A 20,659-nucleotide genomic window follows, 5' to 3' on the forward strand; every position below is an offset into this window, starting at 1 on the left:
CAAATATAATATCGAATATACAAACTTCACTTCATTGAACATGAGCAGCTCCACATTTCATAAAGATTAATTTGCTTTCTCCTGTTTTATATAATTCTAAAGTGAAAATTCATTGTATAAGAGTAGAAGATCCACATTCTGCTCCTTATAGCAGAACAGTACAAGGATTTAAATACAAAGATTGTCCTGCTATTGTCCTTTTGTATAATTTTAAAGAGAAAATCTTTACTTTTCCATATCGCTGGTCACAAAAAGACTGTTGTGCATTTATCACAATAATTAAAGTTTTACTGATAAACCCTCCAAAGTATCAGAATCAATCACTGGCTGCAGCTGCAGTCATCACAACACAGGCTCATGACATCATCCATACTGGGCTCAGAGTTTCATGAATGACAAATCAGGAGCGTGTGATTGTGTTTCACCAGCAGGTGTCAGCATCCACACACTGTTAAGTTTATTTTAACACCAGCACAGAGGTGCAGTCGCGATAAATGATATAAAAATGTGTGTTTCTACTTGTCACCACTTATAAACCCTGTTACCACTGAAGAAACACACACAGAACCACCGTTTAACACATCTACTACGTTTAGTTTATTTAGTTTAGTTACTTGAGAATATAAAAACACGAGTGGCCTGTAATGTTCCTCAGCTCAATGGCACTGGTTCGGCCTGTGCATGAGCTGGACGGTGCTGGGGCAGATTTTCTCCAATGGCAGAGGTGGACTTGTGACCCAGCCGGGCTCGGATGATGGCCCCATTATTGCCCCTGGTGGAAGCTGAGGAATAGAACACCAAAGAATTTCAATAAAGAAGTGTCTGTTTGGGGGTCGGGGAGGGGCAGAAGGATGGTGGTGGGTTTGGCTGGCATCGATACAGAGACATAACATAATCGATACATGTTTTCTGCTACGTTCATTGTCTTAGCGTGCTGCCGCTGCATAATTTTAACCAGCGCTGCTCCAGGATCAGAACAGACGCTCAGTAAAGGTCCGGTCGTCCTGTGTGTGTGTCGGTGTCTGTTTCCGCCTCACTTCCCTCTGACCTGCGCTCACTTTACACTTTAACAATAAACTCCAGCACTGATCACAAGTTATTAATTATGAGAAACTAACTCGTAATTATGAGATAGAGGATTTTTATTTTCTTCATCACAGTGGCTGAAATGGGCTTCGTTATTTATCACTGTTGAAGTAACGATAGAAAATGAGAGAAACATGAAGATACTTACGCTCCTTCATCCGTCAACAGGCTGAGGAACTTGCTCACTCTGTGGTCGGGATCCATCTGAAAGGCAGAAACATTACGTCTCAGTACGAACACGGGAAAATATCCTCACATTTCCCAACAGCTCTTGTTTTCCTTCAGAACATTTGCCCCAAACCAGCAGAACAACGACTGCCATCACTGCAGCAGGTTCAGGAAACACGGCTAAAACCAAGCAGTGCAAAGAGATGCTCTTTTCTCACCTGCACGGCAATTTCAATCAGCATGAGCAGCTTTTTGATGCCAATCCACAGAGTGTGGTCCTTCACAGCTTCAGCTATAATGTTCCGCTCCTTCTCCTGGAAACTGCCCAGCAGCTGTGGGGAGGGGGCAAAGAGAGAGGGGGCACTTAAACCTGTGAATTCATTAATTCAATTGGGAAATGCTTTCAGAAATTGCACATTTAAAAGGATTAAAACTATAGAGCTGATGCCCGGTCTGAACAGCATCAGCAAGTGTTCAGCGTGGGCACGTGTCGGTGTGTGTTTTGCGCCTGCTTCTGTTTTGGTGTGTGCACAGTTTGTCTCGTTACCTCCAGAGCCTCCACCAGCTGCTCCCCACTGGAGATGTTGGGAATGTGGATGGTGGTGCTGAACGTGTTTAACATCCTCATTTCCTGGAGGACGTCTTTTCGACTGGTGGTGCCAATGATCAGCAGCTTATGGCCCTGAAAGAGAAGCAGATTCATTCATACATTTATTCATTCATTCATTCTCTTCAGCTGTTCTTTCCTCAAGGGTCAATGTAAATGCTACCCACAACCTTGTCTAAATGTTTAGTCTTGAGCTGGAAAGTGGAAGTGTTGCCATCTGTAAAGGAAATATAACAATTGACCATAATAAAATGTTTATTTCCCCTTTGATTGATCATGTTTGAATCCATTAGTTTGATTGTTTTCTTAGATAGGGCTTTTCCTGTAGAAACTGAATGTTTATTCGTTTGATTGTTTTCTTAGATCCTGCTTTTCCTGTAGAAACTGAATGTTTATTCGTTTGATTGTTTTCTTAGATCCTGCTTTTCCTGTAGAAACTGAATATTTATTTGTTTGATTGTTCTCTTTGATCCTGCTGCTCTTCCTGTAGTAACTGAATGGATATTCGTCTGACTGTTCTCTTTCAACTGCTGCTCTTCCTGTAACCTAATTTCCTCTAGACAATGTCTCTTTGATCATGTGTTTCCTGTAGCCACTAAATGCATATTGCCTTGATTGCCCTCGACTAGACATTGTTGTATTCGTGTGATCAAAGGATCTCAACCTTCCTGTTTAACAGCCCCCTCCAGAGTGGGAGGGTTTAGCCTGTATGTATAAAGAACTGAACTGTATTCTATCTGGGTGCATATTACAAACTGAACCCTGTGGTATGCACCATGCTCGAGCATTAAAGGTGACAATACTGTAAGAGTTTTTGAGACTCGTTTCTTCGTTGGTAGTGGGATTGTGGAAATTGCCACGACACATCACACAGCTATTGCAAAGGTGAGTGTGCATTATGATAGAATATGATTCTCTGTATTTATCTCAGCCAAAGTGAACCAGAAAAGAAGGGAAGAGACAGAGAGAGGAAAGAGACGGAATCAGGAAACAACAGAAGAGAAGACAAATAGGAGCAGAGAAGAAAGAGGAGAGGCAAAAGAACCCTGGCTCCACTAAGCCGATGAGCTGGACCAGGAGAAGACGACGACGGAGGAGAGGCAGAGGAGTGGCGAGAAGACAGGGGGATTATGGCTGCTGGCTGCCCCCCCATGGCGTGGGGGGTTGTGATGCTGCATGCAGATGAGGTGCCACACAGGCGGTGGTGCTGCCAGGTCCTGGCTCTCTCACAGAGCCCATTCTCCTCCGTGTCCCCCTGGCCTCCCCTGGCCCCAGGCACCCCGCTGGGCCCAGCGCTTTACAACCCCAGAGGAGCACTGCAGCCAGGCATTCAACACCAGGCCCTGCGCCACTTCTCATGCACATGCAGCCATATAGTGAGCTATACTCTCATTCACAAACCCATCAACAACAGACACACACAAGCTACAACCAAAGAGACTATGAGAAATGGGTCTCCACCACCACCATTCACTCGGAGCACAACAGGCCTGGACCAAAACACTGGCTAATAACCGTACACTCACACACAGTCGCTCACACATGCCAGTCGCAGCCAGAGACCTCCAACAATTCCTCACAGGACTTTGCATTGGCATCCACATGATCTGCTGCCCTCTTTCTGCCACCTGAGGACTGGCAACGCCACAGAGGCTAGAAAACAAGAGTCTATTACCTTAGGAGGAGTTTTCTTGACCAACACCAGCAGAGCTTGAAGCACAAGGTTCGAGAAACGAGGACCGATTGGGACATAGTCTGATGACACAGATTAACAATAAATCATTATCTTCCACCTGGACAAGATAAAAATACTGTAGATGTAATTGGCAGCAGAATATGAAATGTGTTTTTACACTTACCGAACAAGCGTTCGATGTTGTCCACGACCACACAGCTCAGCTGGGATTTGTAGGCATTTTCAAATATCTATCATAAAAGAATAAAAGTTCAATCAGGTCTAAATCAAACCAACACACAACTGGAATTATGTATCATCAGGACGCACTAAATGAAATGGTTTTAGTAAAGATTTGTTAGGTCTGATTTCAAAGCTGTTTCTATGAAAAAACGTACGTAAAATATTTGTCTTTGTGGCCTTTTCACGACTCCCATATTTAAAATAACCCCTGAACTTTTCTAGACATTTGCTTCAGGACTTTCAGGACAACAAATTAAAAATATACAGGTGTCGAGTGTTACCTCTTTGATGGCCTGGCATTTTGCAATCTCTGAGTATCCGATCATGTCGTCGGGGGAGCAAATCTTGATAAAAGGGAACTGGGAGTCTTGCGCAATCTTAGCTGCCAGCGCCGTTTTGCCGCTGTTCGGTGGACCTGTGAACAATCAAATAAACCAGGACATACTGCAAATCAGTTTGCGTTAAACTGCTGAACATTGACTGAGGACGTGTGTGCTCATGTCCATGTGTTCTACCTTCCAGGAGCACGGAGACGAGGGGCGTGCGGTCACTGTTTTTCGTTTGCTTCACCAGCAGCTGCCCGTCCTCCAACACCGCCGACACCGGGTCGCCCCACCGGATGATACCATTCATTATGAATCTGGCAAAATCCTCCTGGTTGGTACCGAACGCCTGGAGGAGAGGAACACATTAATTTAAGTTTTCCTCAAAAAACTCACGAACACACACTAACTGGGGTTTGTGGAACCTGACACCCTGGTGAACACAAACTTCTAACTTCACTAACTTCTCTATTTAGGCAGTCTGGAGTTTCTGATTCGACTTTATGATCCAAGTTGAACTTCTGGGCATTTGTAGGTAAATAGCGATGAACATTTGTGTATTTGCTGTACTTGCTTAACTAAGGGGCATTATTTTCATATTATGAAAGATGGGTTTTTATATTACAATATATTTTTTCACAAAACCTGTAGAGAAACTTACAGGTTTGATGTCATTATTCAGCGACGTGATGAAGTCCAGCCGGCTGATCTGCAGCTTCTCCGCCGTCTCGATGTTCACCTCCACAGTGGTACTGGCCTAAACACATGAAGCAAATAATGGGTTCCATCATCACTGGATAAACTCTGTGCCCCCACTAGTGAAATCCATTACATGAAGTGTTGCATGTTGAGATTGCACTGTGTGTAGACGATTGTGTGTCAGGAGACAACGTGCTCCCTCGGAGCAGAAAGGTCAAACAGAGAGAAGGAGGCCGGGAAGAATCAGTGCTGAGACGAGTGAAGTAAAACGTCACCAGACATGTGTAAGGCCCCTTGTCTGTTATTCATCATCACCCTATAATATCTGCAGCTTTTTGTGTGTGTGTGTGTGTGTGTGTGTGTGTGTGTGTGTGTGTGTGTGTGTGTGTGTGTGTGTGTGTGTGTGTGAGAGCACCTTATCTGTGTGTGCTGTCCAAACTATGCACCTGATAAAACACTACACCTTTTTTTTTAAAAAACACTTAGAATTCCCACTCACACAAAGTGAACATATACATAAATTTAACATTAAGTATAAATGTGAGTCATGAATGATACAGGAAATGTCTCTTGAGGATTCTGACCCTTATATGTCTGTTCATGGCGGTGGACTGTGCAGCCCTGACCAGACCCTCCAGTTCGGCACCGCTGAAGTTCTTGGTCTCCACGGCCAGTTCCTTAACATCCACGTCGTTGGCCAGCAGCTCATACTGACGCATCTTCGCTGTGTGGATGTGAAGGATCTGACTTCGGCCCTTTTCATCCGGTAACCCTGACAGAAGAAGATAATGTTAGTTTAATGTTACATTTATGTTGCCTGTCTAGATCATACTGTAAATACAGATGGATGACGAATCCTCCTGTTGTTCAAACATGAAACAATTAGGGCTGGGCAAGTTAACTCGTTTTAATCGAGTTAACTCATCACTTATTTAACTCAGACAATTATTTTATCTCGCATTAACTCAGGTTTGATTATTTATTGTTTTATTGTGAAAGTCAGGCTCTTATTTTGTGAAAGTCTGTTGCTGACTGCTGCGGAACCGGAAAAAAGAAAATAATTGGCGGATAAACAACCATGGATAAGGGTACGGAGCTTTTACATGGCCATTTTCATTTTAAAGTTCTTCCAGACGGCGGAGTCGACAGAACCAAAGTAATTTGTAGCCACTTCCAAGGTGAATTATCTTATCACTGGAGTACTTCCAGTCTAAAATATCACCTAAATGCAAAACACACAGTTGATATCAGCAAATCACTCAATGAAACAGCGAGCGGAGCGAGGTTTCGGCAGACTACGTTAGACGCAGGGAGGAGTATACATTTTTCATAACGAAGAGGATAACATTAATGCCCTGGCAGTGGCATTGAGCTTTAACTTTGTATTTGCTTTGATAACATTGTTAAGTTGAGATTTACAATATTTTATTTAACTGCTACTGTATTAAATGCTGATGTTAAAAGTGTTTGCACAACAAATGTTATGGCACTTTCGTTCATATGGCAGAACATTGAAAATAAAATTGCGCTATACACTACTTTTTAATTCATTATTGGATTTTGCGTATACAAATGCGATTAATCGCGATTAATCAGGGAAATCATGCGATTAATCGCGATTAAAACTTTTAATCGTTGCCCAGCCCTAGAAACAATAACAGGTGCTGCCATCTTGCAATTGTGGTTCTTTTCTCACCAATCTCCATCTTGACCTCCAGTCTTCCTGGCCTCAATAAGGCGTCGTCTATCAGGTCCGGCCTGTTGGTCATCCCTGAGGCAGGAGCAGATGGACATATCGGGGAAAAAGAAGGGAAAGCAGAGGGAAGAATGAGACAGAGGAGATAAGTGCAGATGTTCAGAGAATATCAGAGAGTCTGGGAGTTTGTGTGTGTACTGTGTGTGTGTGTGTGTGTTGCGCACCTATGACCAGGATGTTGTTGAGCTGCTCTACTCCGTCGATCTTGGACAGCAGCTGGTTGACCACAGTGTCGTGGACGCCGGTGCTGCCGGCCATGCTGCCACGCTGCTTACAGATGGCATCGATCTCATCGAGGATGATGATGTGGAGGCCGCTGTTGGACCCGAGCTGCTCAGCAGAGAGACGAGGACGATAAAGATAATACTGAATATATGCAACATGATAACATGTGTTTACAGCAGCAGTGAGATACATGGCGCCAGAAGTATCCGTCGATAGATGGAAAATCTAAGAGCGCTGCAGGGTGGGGGGTTATCTCTCCATCTGCAGTCCTGTCAGTCTCAGACGTAGCATTTAAAGCAGGTGTGGAGCTGTCCTTATTACACACTGGATGGAGTGTGTGTGTGTGTGTGTGTGTGTGTGTGTGTGTGTGTGTGTGTGTGTGTGTGTTTTAGAGGGAGGTCTAATAGGAGGTCAACCTAAAGGACAGATCTCTCCACTCCTGGAGAAATTACTTTTCTTCTTGTTTTGATTGATGAGATGCTTCTCTGTATTCCAGGGGGATAATTGCAGAACACATGTAGATAATAAGTTCAGCCAAGTTGTAGAAACACAGGTTACATATATGGAAGCTGTGATTACACGTTTGTCAACATAATTTGTCTAATAATAAAAGATTGATTGCAATAGAAACCTGGATAAAAACTCATTTGCATGTGACTGTAAACTGTAAAGTGTCCTCACCCTCTTCTGTTCTTCCTCAGCGTCTGCAAACAGCTTCCTGACGTTGGCCTCAGACTCCCCGACGTACTTGTTGAGGATCTCGGGGCCGTTGACTATCTTCGGCTCCCGGGCCTTGAGCATCTTGCCAATCTGTCGTGCCATCAGGGTTTTACCGCAGCCTGGGGGTCCGTACAGCAGGATCCCCTTCACATGCTTACAGCCTGGAGACAGACGATCAAGGGAGAGACACTAAGCACCGGGGAAGCAAATGTTTCTACTCATCATAAAGCTCCAGCAGTTCTGAAGCAGGACTGAACGTGAGAACTTTTTTCCACTGGTTCAATACTGGTATTAGTTATGTAATAACATGTTCTAATAAAGTACGACGTCATAATAAAAACATGCTTGTGGAGACGGTGAGCTCTCCGCTCCACCACGTTCACAGTGCGGCTCTTTTAGTGGCCTTTGCACCTGCCTGATGACATTTAGCCCAGACTAAATGAGAGGCCCCTGATAACCATCTGAGCTGCCATTTGGGCCCGCTGAAGGAAAAGCAGCGTTTTGGAGCGAAAGCACTGAAGCTTCTGTCTGTCTGCTTCACCTCTCCGGGAGCAAAGGGGAGACAAGGTGAAACTTTCAAACTTTTGGTCCAACACACACAGGCACACGGCCGCTCTGTCAGCACCTGCACTCCCCACGCCTGCCAATTACAGCTTTACCTGATGGCTTTCATTAGAAATTAACTGCAGCTCTTTGAAGAGTGAATCATCACAATCTGACAGCTGTCAAAGATCTATTAATGAGTGTGTGCAGGGATCACTGTCAGGGGGATGCCAGAGTTTTGAGTCACGGTCATGGCGGCACAGAGGAACGCTGCCTTGCCTGCTCATTACTGATTCTCAGGTTTGCTGATACATTTCTCAAAAGAATTAATAAAAGTTTTGTTTGCCATTATGTTGATTTACAGATTAAACACAAGCTGAAATATAAGTAAAAACAGTGATTATCTTTGGCATCAGTTCACCATCATGGATTCAGTTCTGAGTGAGAAACAAAAAGGCCTGCTTATTTCCTCTTTAAACACTAAATAATGTTAAATGACTTATTGAATTCCACTTAATAATAAAGGGACTTTTTGCAGTAGATTTTGTTTAAAACTTGTTTTGTTTAACAAGAACGGGACATAAACAAATGAATAAGTTATGGTGAGATAGACAGAAAGAAAGGGAGGGGCCTCACCCATCTGTTCGACCAAGTCTGTTGGGAAGACTCGGGAGGCGAAGGCTCTGCGGAAGATGTCAGAGAACTCCTTGTCAAGGCCGCCAATGCCCATCTTCTCAAAATTCCAGTCCGGGCTGATGATAGACTGGGGAGACTCTCGGGTCTTGGCTTTCCCTGGAGGGAGGACACAAAAAACATTAAGTGAATAAAAGTTTGAAACTAAAGAGGACGTCCTTCTTAACTACACTGAAAATCACCACTTTTCAAACATTTGTAGGTTAATAATAAGCAATAATCTGTAAGTTACCACAGTCACAAGGAGACACGACTAAAGTGTATAAATGAATATACAATATTTCGTGTCTGCTACAACTTTCATTTCTTCTCAATCCAGGATGTTTCTGTTTCCTGCTGCTTCTATTGAGTCTCATCTGAGGCCTTTATTGGAGAGCCTTTATTAGCGTCGCTACACTAGCTTCCAGTTAAATCTAGAATAGAATTTAAAATTCTCCTCCTCACCTTCAAGGCCCTTAATGATATGATGCCTTTTTACCTTAAAGAGCTGTTAGTACCTTATCAACCAGCTAGAGCACTCCGATCCCAGAATTCAGGTTTACTTGTCGTCCCTAAAGTCTCTAAAAGTAGAGTAGGAGCCAGAGCTTTCAGCCATCAAGCCCCACTCCTGTGGAATAATCTCTCACTTTCAGTTCGGGAGTCGGACACCATCTGTTCGTGGAAGAGTAGACTGAAAACCTTTCTTTTTGATAAAGCGTATAGTTAGAGCTAATTAGTGCGGCAGAACTTGTTCTATTTTCTAAAATAAGAAGCGTTTAGTTCAAAAAAAGGCATAGAGGTATTGATGTCTGGTCTACTGAGTGGGCCACATGGTTTTCATCGTACTACCATACAAACCAGTAGCCAGTCAGATTTACCTTGAGCTTCAGTGTACCCCCAAGTTCGGCCTGTATCATTGTATGATTACAAGGCAAAAACCCCTGATGACGCTAATACGCAGAGGGAATTTATGACACACGGAGCTTCTCTTTCCAGCTTCTCCTTCCTCTTCTCCATCCCTGTCCCCCTTCCCCGGAATCCCTTTGCTTTATCTCCCGCAGATCCAGGGCCTCTGTGGCTGCACCATAGATTACGATTTGTGGATCGCGCATCAGAGGTCGCAATGCTGGATCCAGTATGGCGGATTCTATATCGTGCAGGCTGATCGTAGAGGGAATGACGGATCCTTTGTCGCATTGGCATCGGATGGCGGTGGACCAGGACCGAGGCGGCAGCCCATGATGGATCCTAATAAGCGGCAGTGGACAATAACTGTGGACTAAAGTGGCCTCTGATCGGGATGGTGGATCATGATCCTGCTGGTTGCTGACCATAGACTATGATTGCAGCAGGACTGCTTGACATATCGTATTGAAGTTATCCTTCAAAATGTTTACCCTATCAATGCTGCTAAAAAACTTTAATTTATGATGTTTTCCTACAATAGACACCAATTGCACTTCTGTCCGTCCTGAGAGACAGATCCTCACATGTGTCTCTCTGAGGTTTCTACATATTTTTACCCTGTTAACAGGATTTTTTTGTAGTTTTTCCTGACTCTTGCTGAGGGTTTAGGACAGAGGATGTCATACCATGTTAAATCCCTATGAGACGAATTGTGATTTGTGAATATGGGCTATAGAAATAAAATTTGATTGATTGATTGATTGATTTATTCATTTCTGTCTCTGTGACTTTTAACTGAGACGAGCAAGACGTCCTCAAATTGTAAGTTAAAAGATGAAGATGATGCTCGGCCCCTACGTTTACATTTAAAATACATAATTACATTTAGTCTGTGAACAATTAACTCCCTCACAGTGTCAGACTCCTGTGGTCAGACTGCACCCCCTCCTGGAGAAATGAACATATGGATAGTTCTGTTTTCACGTCAAACTCGTCTCTCACAAGTTTATCTTTCATTCAGCTTGAGCGTAATGCATGATGCTATATATTGTTAGTCACCATCAGTCATGCACACATTTTCATATAAATATATATACACATCTCAAAATTTGGACAGTACTAGAAAATAATAGTGAGTGATTTCGGTTCCAGAACTCACCAATCAGAGTCATGGACGAGGTTTCTGACTTCTTAAAAATCACCTGACTGTTTCCCAGCAACAAACCAATCTCAATCTGAGGAAAGACACAAAGAAGATGATGATGAGTCAAGATTTACACAAATTGTGTAAATTAAAAAGCTGTAATGCTACAGAATGGACGTGTGTGTTCCCCTGATACCTTCGGTTTCTTGCCAGAGGCTTGTTCTCCACTCAGGATGCTGGAGTCCATGGCCTCAATGTCTTTTATCACTAAGCCAAACAGCTTATCACAGAAGCTGAACCCCAGCTAGAAAAAAGAAGATGAGGACAGGAAAGAGATTAACAAACTTACATTTAAAAACATTTGTGCTTTTGCTGTGAACAAATATTTTCTCTGATGGATTTATTATTAAAAAAAGACACTTCCACAATCTGAAGTCTTTAATTCCACTTAATTAAACTTTGACATTGTCACAATGTTAACCCCTTAAAGCCCTGAGCACCTGCTGGCCAACGCAGAAAGCCTGGTTGTTGAAGTGCTGGAGGAATTCGCCGGCCATCTTGTCGGAGTCGTACGGGTTGCTGTCCACGTTCTTCTTCTGCAGGAAGTCTATCTCCACTGTCATGCTGCTTATACACTGCTTGGACTTGTCAAACTTGTAGTTTGTTACTGGATGTGGAGGAAACCAAACAGACAGGGAGTGAAATTTACAGTTTAGACAACAACATCATAACCTAGATCATTTCTGAAGACATCTTCCACACATTAACCATGACCCACTATGTTTGCTGCAGGTCCTGATATTCTGGATATTCCTGCTCTGATTGCTTGTATTTTACAACTCCTTCAACTTTAAGGAATATTCAGCTTTTTCTGCAATTATTGGATTTTATAAAGAGGGTCTATGGGGGGCTTTGAGAGTGGTGACATCATGCAAGGACCTAGTGAGATCATCACATGCCTTCGATCTTGACGGCGTGACATTATCATATTATTCATCTATGATATTTTATTCAGTCCTGATATGTGGACAGTATTATAATAGAACCTATCACTGTGGACGGAGGGAGCCACTAGGCTTTTCTCTGGATGCTGGCCAGCTGTGACAGATGTGCAGAGACACCCTCCAAATCATATTGTTGAAACATCTCTCTCTGCCAAGCAAATCATCTTCTGACACCTGAACAATAGCAAAACCCCCCCGAACAGCACGTATAATTAGTATTCTGCAGGATGCTGCCATTAGAGTCTGATGTTTTTTCTGGAAGAGTTAAAGACTCCGGCCTTTAAAATCTGTCACATGTAAGTTCCATGAACTCTTCAGGGTCTGAGGGTTGATGTCAGAGGCTCTAATGTTTCCACTGTGGTTTCTTCAAATCAAAAGACAGAACGGCTCTCAGGCTGCTACTCAACAGATGACACATTAATGGCAGTCACCACAAAATGGCTGAAAGAATCAGACGTCCTTGCAGCCTGAATGTGAGGCGCTGATAACGGCCACTGGTAACACAACTGTGTGAGCTTGTCTTTAAAATACTGATATCAAATATGAGTGCATTTAAATTCTGTTGATTTACATCTGCACGTTCAAGAGTGTCTGATTATGTGACCACCCAGTCAGATAAATTATTATTTTTATCTGTTTCCAGACATGAAAATTGGGTCTGGACCTTTTCCAAGTAAATCTCGAACTGTAAAAATTAACCTTACCTTCAACCTCTTGGCCAATCGATAGGCATGCCCAGTTCCTCTGTAAAGAAATAGAGAACACATGATTACGACACATTATTGCAATGAAAAAACACTCTATTACCATTCAGCCATCGATAAGGCAAAGATATCAGACAAGGGACAACTACAGGCACAAATAAACATACTACGCATCTCAGGGAGACATCAGTGCAACATTCCTCTACAGTTTGGGTCTTATTTCACAACATTTGTCTATATTGGAATAACATTACTCAGAGCTGTAGTTTACATGTCCATTTCTGCCTTCAGCACCATGTGAACATTGACAGGTGCTTTGTAAAGAAAAACTGTGGATATGTGGACATCTGCTGGTCATTTCAAGAGAATACAGGTTTCAGGCACTTCTGCATTTGCTTCAGTTTCCAGGCCCAATGTCGACATTTATATAAACAGTTCATGAGGAGAGCAATAACTGCTTGAATAAAAATGTAAGTTATAAGGGAAAGTTTATATTATTCGTTTAAATGTCTGTGCACAGCATCACACAGCTTCCTTCAGGTGACGAATCACTGACAACATATTTCTGTGAAACGATGAACCCAACCTGTGGCAGACTGAAGGCGATGGTCCCGGAGTTGACACTCGGATGCTTCTTCAAGGTGAACACAAAGTTGTGGTTTAAATTGCGCACGGCCACGTGTCTGCGTTGGGATGAACAAGAGGGAGACAAAAGGAAATAAGAAGTACAGAACAAGTTGTTACTGGTTGTCTTGTCTATCTAGGGCAGGTTAACATGAAACAATCATGAGTTTATATTTCTTCATCACGTCCTTAGTCTGAGATCTCTGTCAAAGATAATTCTTGATCTTAGATCAAATAATTTCCCAGTTTAGGACGAAGCTTTGAACCACATCTCTCTTCAGGTTCCATTACAACAATGCTGCCCTCTGCTGACGAGGATTTTGAGATGCACCTTCATTATCTATCATTGAATGTGTTAAAACACGGGGGTATCACCGTGGTAACTGTTACATGCATCAGGAGGAAATCCCACTCACTGTTCAAACTGTGGCTCCATCTCATTGATGACGGCACAGTTGGTCAATGACAGTTCGTCTGTCGGGCATCGAGCCGCTTGCAAAATCTGGAAAGACAGCAAAGAAAATAATGCAAACATTGACTTCACTGAGGAGGAAATGTCTAGAGACAGTATCCACAATAGAGCTGCAGATAATGACGGCTTAAATTACAGATTAATACAGTTAATTCTCAACTAGTTGTTCAGTCTATCAACAGATCGCTGCAGCTTCAATTTGAATGATGTACATTTTAAAGCTTCTACTTAAAATTTAAGTAAAGTGGCAAATAAAAATCTTCTAAAAACTTTATATGCAATTGCTTAATACAGTTTATGACAAAACAAGGTAGGTCCGTGTACTGAAAATTATTATTATTAGTGTCTGTATAGTGATTATTTTTATGTACATCATGTACAGCTGCATATTACAAGGGTTGTTATTCTGGACTGTTATGGATAATTATTCACAGTGTTTACAATCCAAAAAGACGTCCAGACAGTTGTGCATCTACAGAGAAAGCCACTTAGTGTGAATCAGCACTCTTGAGGAAGCGGTTCACCGATGTATCGGCCCTACACCGGGCGCCAAGGAACCATATCAACTTGTGGTAAAATGGGCATAATATGTCCCCTCTAAATGACACCTGTAGGTCAGAGTAAACCAAGATTAGCATTTTTAAGTAACTTTTATTGGCACTGTCACAAAGATTAGTCCACAACATTGTACTTAGCTTGAATCAAGTTATGTAAATAAACCATTGTCATGTAAAAAAAGATCTGCAAAGATTTCCAATAGAGCCCAACCGATCTGGTTTTGTTTGAGGAGAACATTTCTGTTCAAGTGAAAAACCCAACTCCACTAGAAGAGAAATTATAATATTATGATCCATGAATAGTACATTAAAGCCGAGTTGTAAAAGCATAGGAAATCCAAAGTCTTTCCTATGCACCAGAGATTGTGTAAATTGCATTCCTCGCATTGTTCACATAATCACTTGAAATGTAAAGTGTAAATGAGGAACCAAATAGTCCCAGCTTATAAAACCATCTAAAAAGCTGAAACCAGCGGTTAGCCGCAGCCGGACCGGTCATAAGGTTTCTACTTCCGGGCTACGGACCAAGTTTGAATGACAAGTAGTTCTGCCACACAGGCTGGTCCTGCGCGGGGTCACTTCACGCGTTAAAAACAGACTCCGGTCAGTTTTGTTTAAGGTTCAGCAGTTTCTTATTGTTGTGTGTTTGTGTCTGAATGTTGATTTTAAAGTCACTCACGCAGCCGCTCATCTTTGTTTCCTTGGCAGGCTCCTGCTGCTCCGTGTTGTCCTGTATCAGGTCGTCCACTTTGTCAATGTCCCTGAAACATTAACAACAAGGAGAGGAACAAAATCTGAGTAAAGCAGAAAACACCCGACTCCCTTTTAACCGAACCTCATTTCCTTGAGTGATGCACGTAGCAAGAGTTAGCAACTACTAATGTTGTCCATTTAATATGGATCGGTCAAGCCGTCTGATCGATCGATCATGGATGTTGCGAGGAATCTGATCATTGTTGACTCTTACATGTTTTCACTCTTACATGTTTTCATGGGCAGACTATTGGGTTACATGGCCACTGATCTATCACACAAAGACGTGATGTAACAGAAGATTCCTGACTGAATGAGCCGATAATAAATATCAAATCTCAGACACAGGCAATACAGGCAGGACCACGCCCACTAATCACGCAATACGCATACAAAGCTTACCTCCTTTTGGCAGTAGGTGGAGCTATCCCTATCACTATATACAGACAACAGATCTGTTCCGGTCAAAAACACTCTTTTCTCTCTTCAGATCGTATAAATCTCTCACATTTGCATCTAAGACATCAAAGGAATCTAACACGTGTTCTTTTATATAAAGCCTTTATATAAAAGAACACTTCAAAGAAAATAATTATTTGTCAGTTTGCTTTAATTATAATTTTTTTATTATTTGCTTAAAAATTAGGTGTAATTAGACCAAAATGGCCACTAAATCCAAAAGCTTCCTGTTGTGATTTTCACAATGCACCTGAACTTTTTTGTGCGTCTGGTCATGATACACATGTGTCCCGATTTTAGTGAAGATCGGTGAAAGCTAACAGAGGGACTTTTCCTTAGATGTCGCTGTTGAAAATGACAAATTACTCCAGACTTCAAATATTTTTTAGGGTTTTGAATTTCCTGCAAACTTTGGTGAGAATATGAGCATGTCTAGGCACTGAAAAAGCTCCAAACGGGAAAGACAAGAGGGTGTGTTGTTGTTATATTAGGAAGGGATCAATATGTTATGGAGGCTCATAGGCAATTAGAGAATATTCAATATTACAAAAAGCTTAACGAACTCAGATATTTAAAAACCATACCTGTCTTTCACAGCATTTTAAATGATATTATTGATAATACACCACTGTTCACACACATACACACACTTTAACGTGTGGTCAGATACACATACCATGTCCTTTGAGTATTAACTACACACACACACACACACAAGGCAGAGGCCCAACATCTGAGAGAGGTGAGGCAGATAACGAACAGACCTCCCTCCCTCACACACACACAGCGGACAGATTAGACTAGACGTTTTCATGCCTTTCTCACAGTTTTCCATGAATCACTTCATTATATTAATTTCTAAAACGTCCTCTCTCCTGTGAAATTATCAGTCTTAGAATGCTTTGAGGCCAGAACACTATGACCTCACTTCACTTCACACATATACTGAGCACACACACTCAGGCAACATGCTTATGACCTCTGGTAACTATAGCAATGGTGTGCACGTACAACGTCGTCATCACGCAACGCCAGGAGGAGGACCCAACGCCAGGAAGGCAGGACCGTCTAGTCTCGACCAATCCCAATCCAAGAAGAACCTGTCATGCCCAGTATCAATATATAAGCTTTGTGCGCACTGTGACTAAGCGCCATTTTTCCTGTACAGGATCAGTGGACCATGCATGATCATTTGCTAGACACCGCAGTTTCCTGACCTGTGACCTCTGAATAAACCTGCTTAATTTTAACTTGAGAACGACGCCTCCTGCCTTTGATTTCCACCCGCAACAATATACACAAGAATAAATATATAAATACACAAAAACAATATTTAAAAGGGGAGAGCCAACCGAGGGCTAGGAGATTTTATTTGTTTTTATATATTTTATATGCTCCTAGCCCTCGGTTGGGATCCAGAAAAAATGGACTGTACCACTAGAAGTGCCGCCAGGCAGGCCAATTGTGTCTGACTGTGGAAGTAAAACGTACCAAACAGCAGAAGTTATCGATTATTATCTATCCATTGTCACTAAAACACCCATCATATATTAAAGATACATATCACTTTACAGACATTGTTAAAAAACTACAAATCCCTCCAAATTCATTATTCTTCACCATGGATATAGACAGCTTATAGACCAATATTGATACCAAAGCGGGACTATTGGCTGTGAAAAACATAATGAAAAAATATCCTAACATCAAAAGGCCGGATCAGGGCGATGGGCAAAATATTTGCACCCGCCTGTGCCAATATTTTCATGGCAGATTGGAAAGAGAAAGCCCTGGCAAAATGCCCCAAAAGGCCACTTTTAGATATTTAGATGACATTTGGGGGTTTTGGCACCACTCTAAGGAGGAGTTTGATGAATTTGTTAATATATTGAACACACACGTTGCTTCCATCACTCTGAAGTACACTTCAAGTGACCAGTCTGTGGACTTTCTGGACACCACAGTATTAAACGGACCGACATTCACACAATCACATAAATTGGACATCAAGGTTTATTTTAAGGACACCGATACACATGCACTGCTCTTTAAAACAAACTTTCATCCCAGAAACACCTACAGGGGACTTATAAAGTCACAGCTGGTGAGTTTACGCAGAATATGTATGTACACGCAATTCAGATTTCACAGCAGCAGTCAAAATACTGTTTAGTGTTCTACGAAATATTCAAGATCATTTTTAAGACAGTGTTTAAAAAACTATAAAGAACAAAAACCACAAATAGAGAAATGATTCCTCTTATTACAACATTCTCTACTAAGAGTGGAGTAATTAACAACGAACTTAAGAACAATTTGATGTTCCAGGATTAAAGATCCAGGATTACTGGACAGATTCCAAGTCATTTCGGTTTACAGGAGGAATACAAACTTAAAAGACCTGCTAGTTAAGGCAACACTCACACTACTGCATCACAAGTAAAACAATATGTTATTACAAGTGTTTTGTAAACTTAAATTCGTTAGAGACACACACACACCAAGATCAATTTATTGATTTCAAAGCATTTCACACCACAGACGTCCAATTGCGTGTACATGATATTCTGTGAAAAATGTGGAAAGCAGTATGTAGGAGAAACAAAAAAATTCCATAGCCACAAGGATGGTACAACACAGGTATAAATTGAGACACAAGAAAAACACAAATACTCCTCTCGTCAAACACTTTATATTACATGGACCACAATCACTTAGAGGAGCAGGCCTCCAATACAATTTGTCTTGGACCGATATAGAACGAAAGAAAATGGAGAGAAGATTGAAGAACCAATTGGACTGAATGTTAAAATAAATTCAACAATTTTGTGAATATTCCTAAACCTAAACAACATGGGGCATTTAATTAGAATGAAGATAATATTCAGCACCCAGGAGACCCATTCATAGAGTGTACAGTGGGTTTAGAATCCTGGACATAGACTAGGGCCATAATCCTAACCATTTTCTACCCGAGCCTAAACCTACTCTATTATTGCCTTAACCTAACTCACACACTCTCTCTTCCTAAACCTAACCTTAGACTCTTGCCCTAACCCTAACCACTATGGACCCTTGCCTAAACCTAAACCTTCTAACTTGAGAACAACAGTGTTATTCTAAGTCTATATATTCTGTACAACATATTCTCCAAATTACACTAATCAAAAAGAATAAATACACACATATATATATATTGATTTACTCAAAAGAACAAGAAAGAAACTCACAAATCACAGACTACTGAGAAAAAGACAATTCGTGGATGTTACGAAGTAGTAAAAACAACATGATGGATCACAAAAACAATACATGAATGTACACAACTCAAATTAATAACATGTAATTTGATATGTGAGTTAGAACAATCACAGAAATCCGTTTAAAGTCACAATTTTATTTTAAATAGAATATAAATAAATATATCACTTAAGTCCAATAAAATATAATGTATTGATAGATACACGGTATCATGAATAATAATATATATTTCAGACTCTCCACTGGTTCAATACTGCTATTAGTTATGTAATAACATGTCACAGCAGCTTAACTTGAACATTTTCTGAAATGAAAAAGAAAATCTATATCACACATGGTTGTTTTCCTGTTTACAATGAATTTCAATCTGTCAATCCTTTCCGTGGTTCAACTCCTGTCGGTGCCTTTCCGTCAATTCCTTTAACTTTCAGCTTTGCAACCATACTCCCCCCAGAACCCAAAGACTTTGGTTTGGCTGAGCCGATTTGGAAGTTCTGAATGTGAAGTGATGAGTTAGCCTTGCTTTTCACATTTTACAGAAACCCATGTTAACTGTGTTGACTGTCAACATGTTGGACCGATATAAAATGAAAGAAAATGGAGAGAAGATGGATCTTCCTCCTAAACACGAAAGAACCAATTGGCCTGAATGTTAAAATAAATTCAACAATTTTGTGAATATTTCATGACTCCTAAACAACATGGGGCATTTAATTAGAATGAAGATAATATTCAGCACCCAGGAGACCCAATTCATAAAGTGTACAGTGGGTTTAGAATCCTGGACGTGGACTAGGGCCATAATCCTAAACATTTTCTACCCGAGCCTAAACCTAAACCTACTCTATTATTGCCTAAACCTAACACACATTCTCTCTTCCTAAACCTAACCTTAGACTCTTGCCCTAACCACTATGGACCCTTGCCTAAACCTATAATATGTAATTTAATATTTAAGTTAAAACAATCACAGTTTATCTGTACGAAATTCGCTTAAAATCACAAGTCACAGCTTAGTTATAAAAATAAAGACAATTACAAAAACAATACATGATTGCAGACAACTCAAATTAATTAACATGTAATTTGATATGTGAGTTAAAACAATCACAGAAATCCGTTTAAAGTCACAAGTCACAATTTTATTTTAAAAAGAATATAAATAAATATATCACTTAAGTCCAATAAAATATAATGTATTCATAGAAACACGGTGTCATGAATAATAATATATATAAATACAGTTATAATCACAGTTATAGAATTAAAGGATCACAGCGGAATAGACAAGGGGGAGGAGTCTGTGAGAGGCAGCCTATAAATAGAGGAGCCCTCACTCCTCACTCACTTCTGCTCTGAACACTGTAGTGGAAGGACCTCACAGCTCAGATAGAAATGTATTGATTTTCACATGCCTAACAAGATCTGAAGTAGACCTCAGTTTTTGACTTTATTTCCAGTTTGTTACTTTGAGCTAATGTGTTTTTGATTTAATTTCATGCTAAAAACAATGGTTCCAAGTTGCATTCTGTGCTTTTTTTGGTGTGTTTTTTGCGCCTGCTTCTGTTTTGGTGCGTGAACAGTTTGTCTGGTTACCTCCAGAGCCTCCACCAGCTGCTCCACACCGGAGATGTTGGGAATGTTGACGGTGGTGGTGAAAGCGTTTAACATCCTCATTTCCTTGAGGACGGCTTGTGTTGCCAGTGATTAGCAGCTGACGGCCCTGAAAGAAGCCGATTCATTCATACATTTGTTCAGTAAAAACAGTGATTATCTTTGTCAGTAATTACTAAGCAGTTCACCATCATGGATTCAGTTTTGCGTGAGAAACAAAACAAACAAATGAATAAGTTATGGCCCGATATACAAAGAAATCGGGGAGGGGGCCTCACCCATCTTTTTCACCGTTTCTTTTGAGAGTTTTCAGGAGATGAATGCTCTGCGCTCAATCTCCTTCAGCACCTCAGAGGGGCGTTTGTACGCAGGTCCTCGTTTGGGTAACAAGTAGCTGCCCTTCCTTTAACACCACCGACACCCGTTCGCCCCACTCGATTATTC

At 41.3% G+C, this 20,659-nt stretch overlaps 1 protein-coding gene across 1 annotated transcript; it reads right to left on the reverse strand.

Annotated features, from left to right (window-relative positions):
• Window positions 1–1,230: 1,230 nt before the first annotated feature.
• LOC133028172 (vesicle-fusing ATPase-like) lies at window positions 1,231–20,272 on the reverse strand. Its single transcript, XM_061095366.1, has 23 exons — window positions 20,198–20,272; window positions 15,390–15,397; window positions 14,808–14,889; window positions 14,013–14,043; window positions 13,516–13,642; window positions 13,062–13,158; window positions 12,476–12,515; window positions 11,268–11,434; window positions 10,964–11,071; window positions 10,783–10,858; window positions 8,682–8,837; window positions 7,464–7,663; window positions 6,722–6,887; window positions 6,498–6,572; window positions 5,386–5,573; window positions 4,764–4,859; window positions 4,295–4,451; window positions 4,061–4,194; window positions 3,721–3,787; window positions 3,537–3,616; window positions 1,802–1,936; window positions 1,473–1,586; window positions 1,231–1,290 (listed from the first exon to the last, which is right to left on the reverse strand). Exons 1-23 carry the CDS (start codon window positions 20,270–20,272, stop codon window positions 1,231–1,233), a joined length of 2,439 nt encoding a protein of 812 aa, XP_060951349.1.
• Between the last annotated feature and the right edge of the window lie 387 nt (window positions 20,273–20,659).

This window comes from Limanda limanda, chromosome 21, assembly GCF_963576545.1.
Source record: "Limanda limanda chromosome 21, fLimLim1.1, whole genome shotgun sequence".
NCBI classification, from domain to species: Eukaryota; Metazoa; Chordata; class Actinopteri; order Pleuronectiformes; family Pleuronectidae; genus Limanda; species Limanda limanda.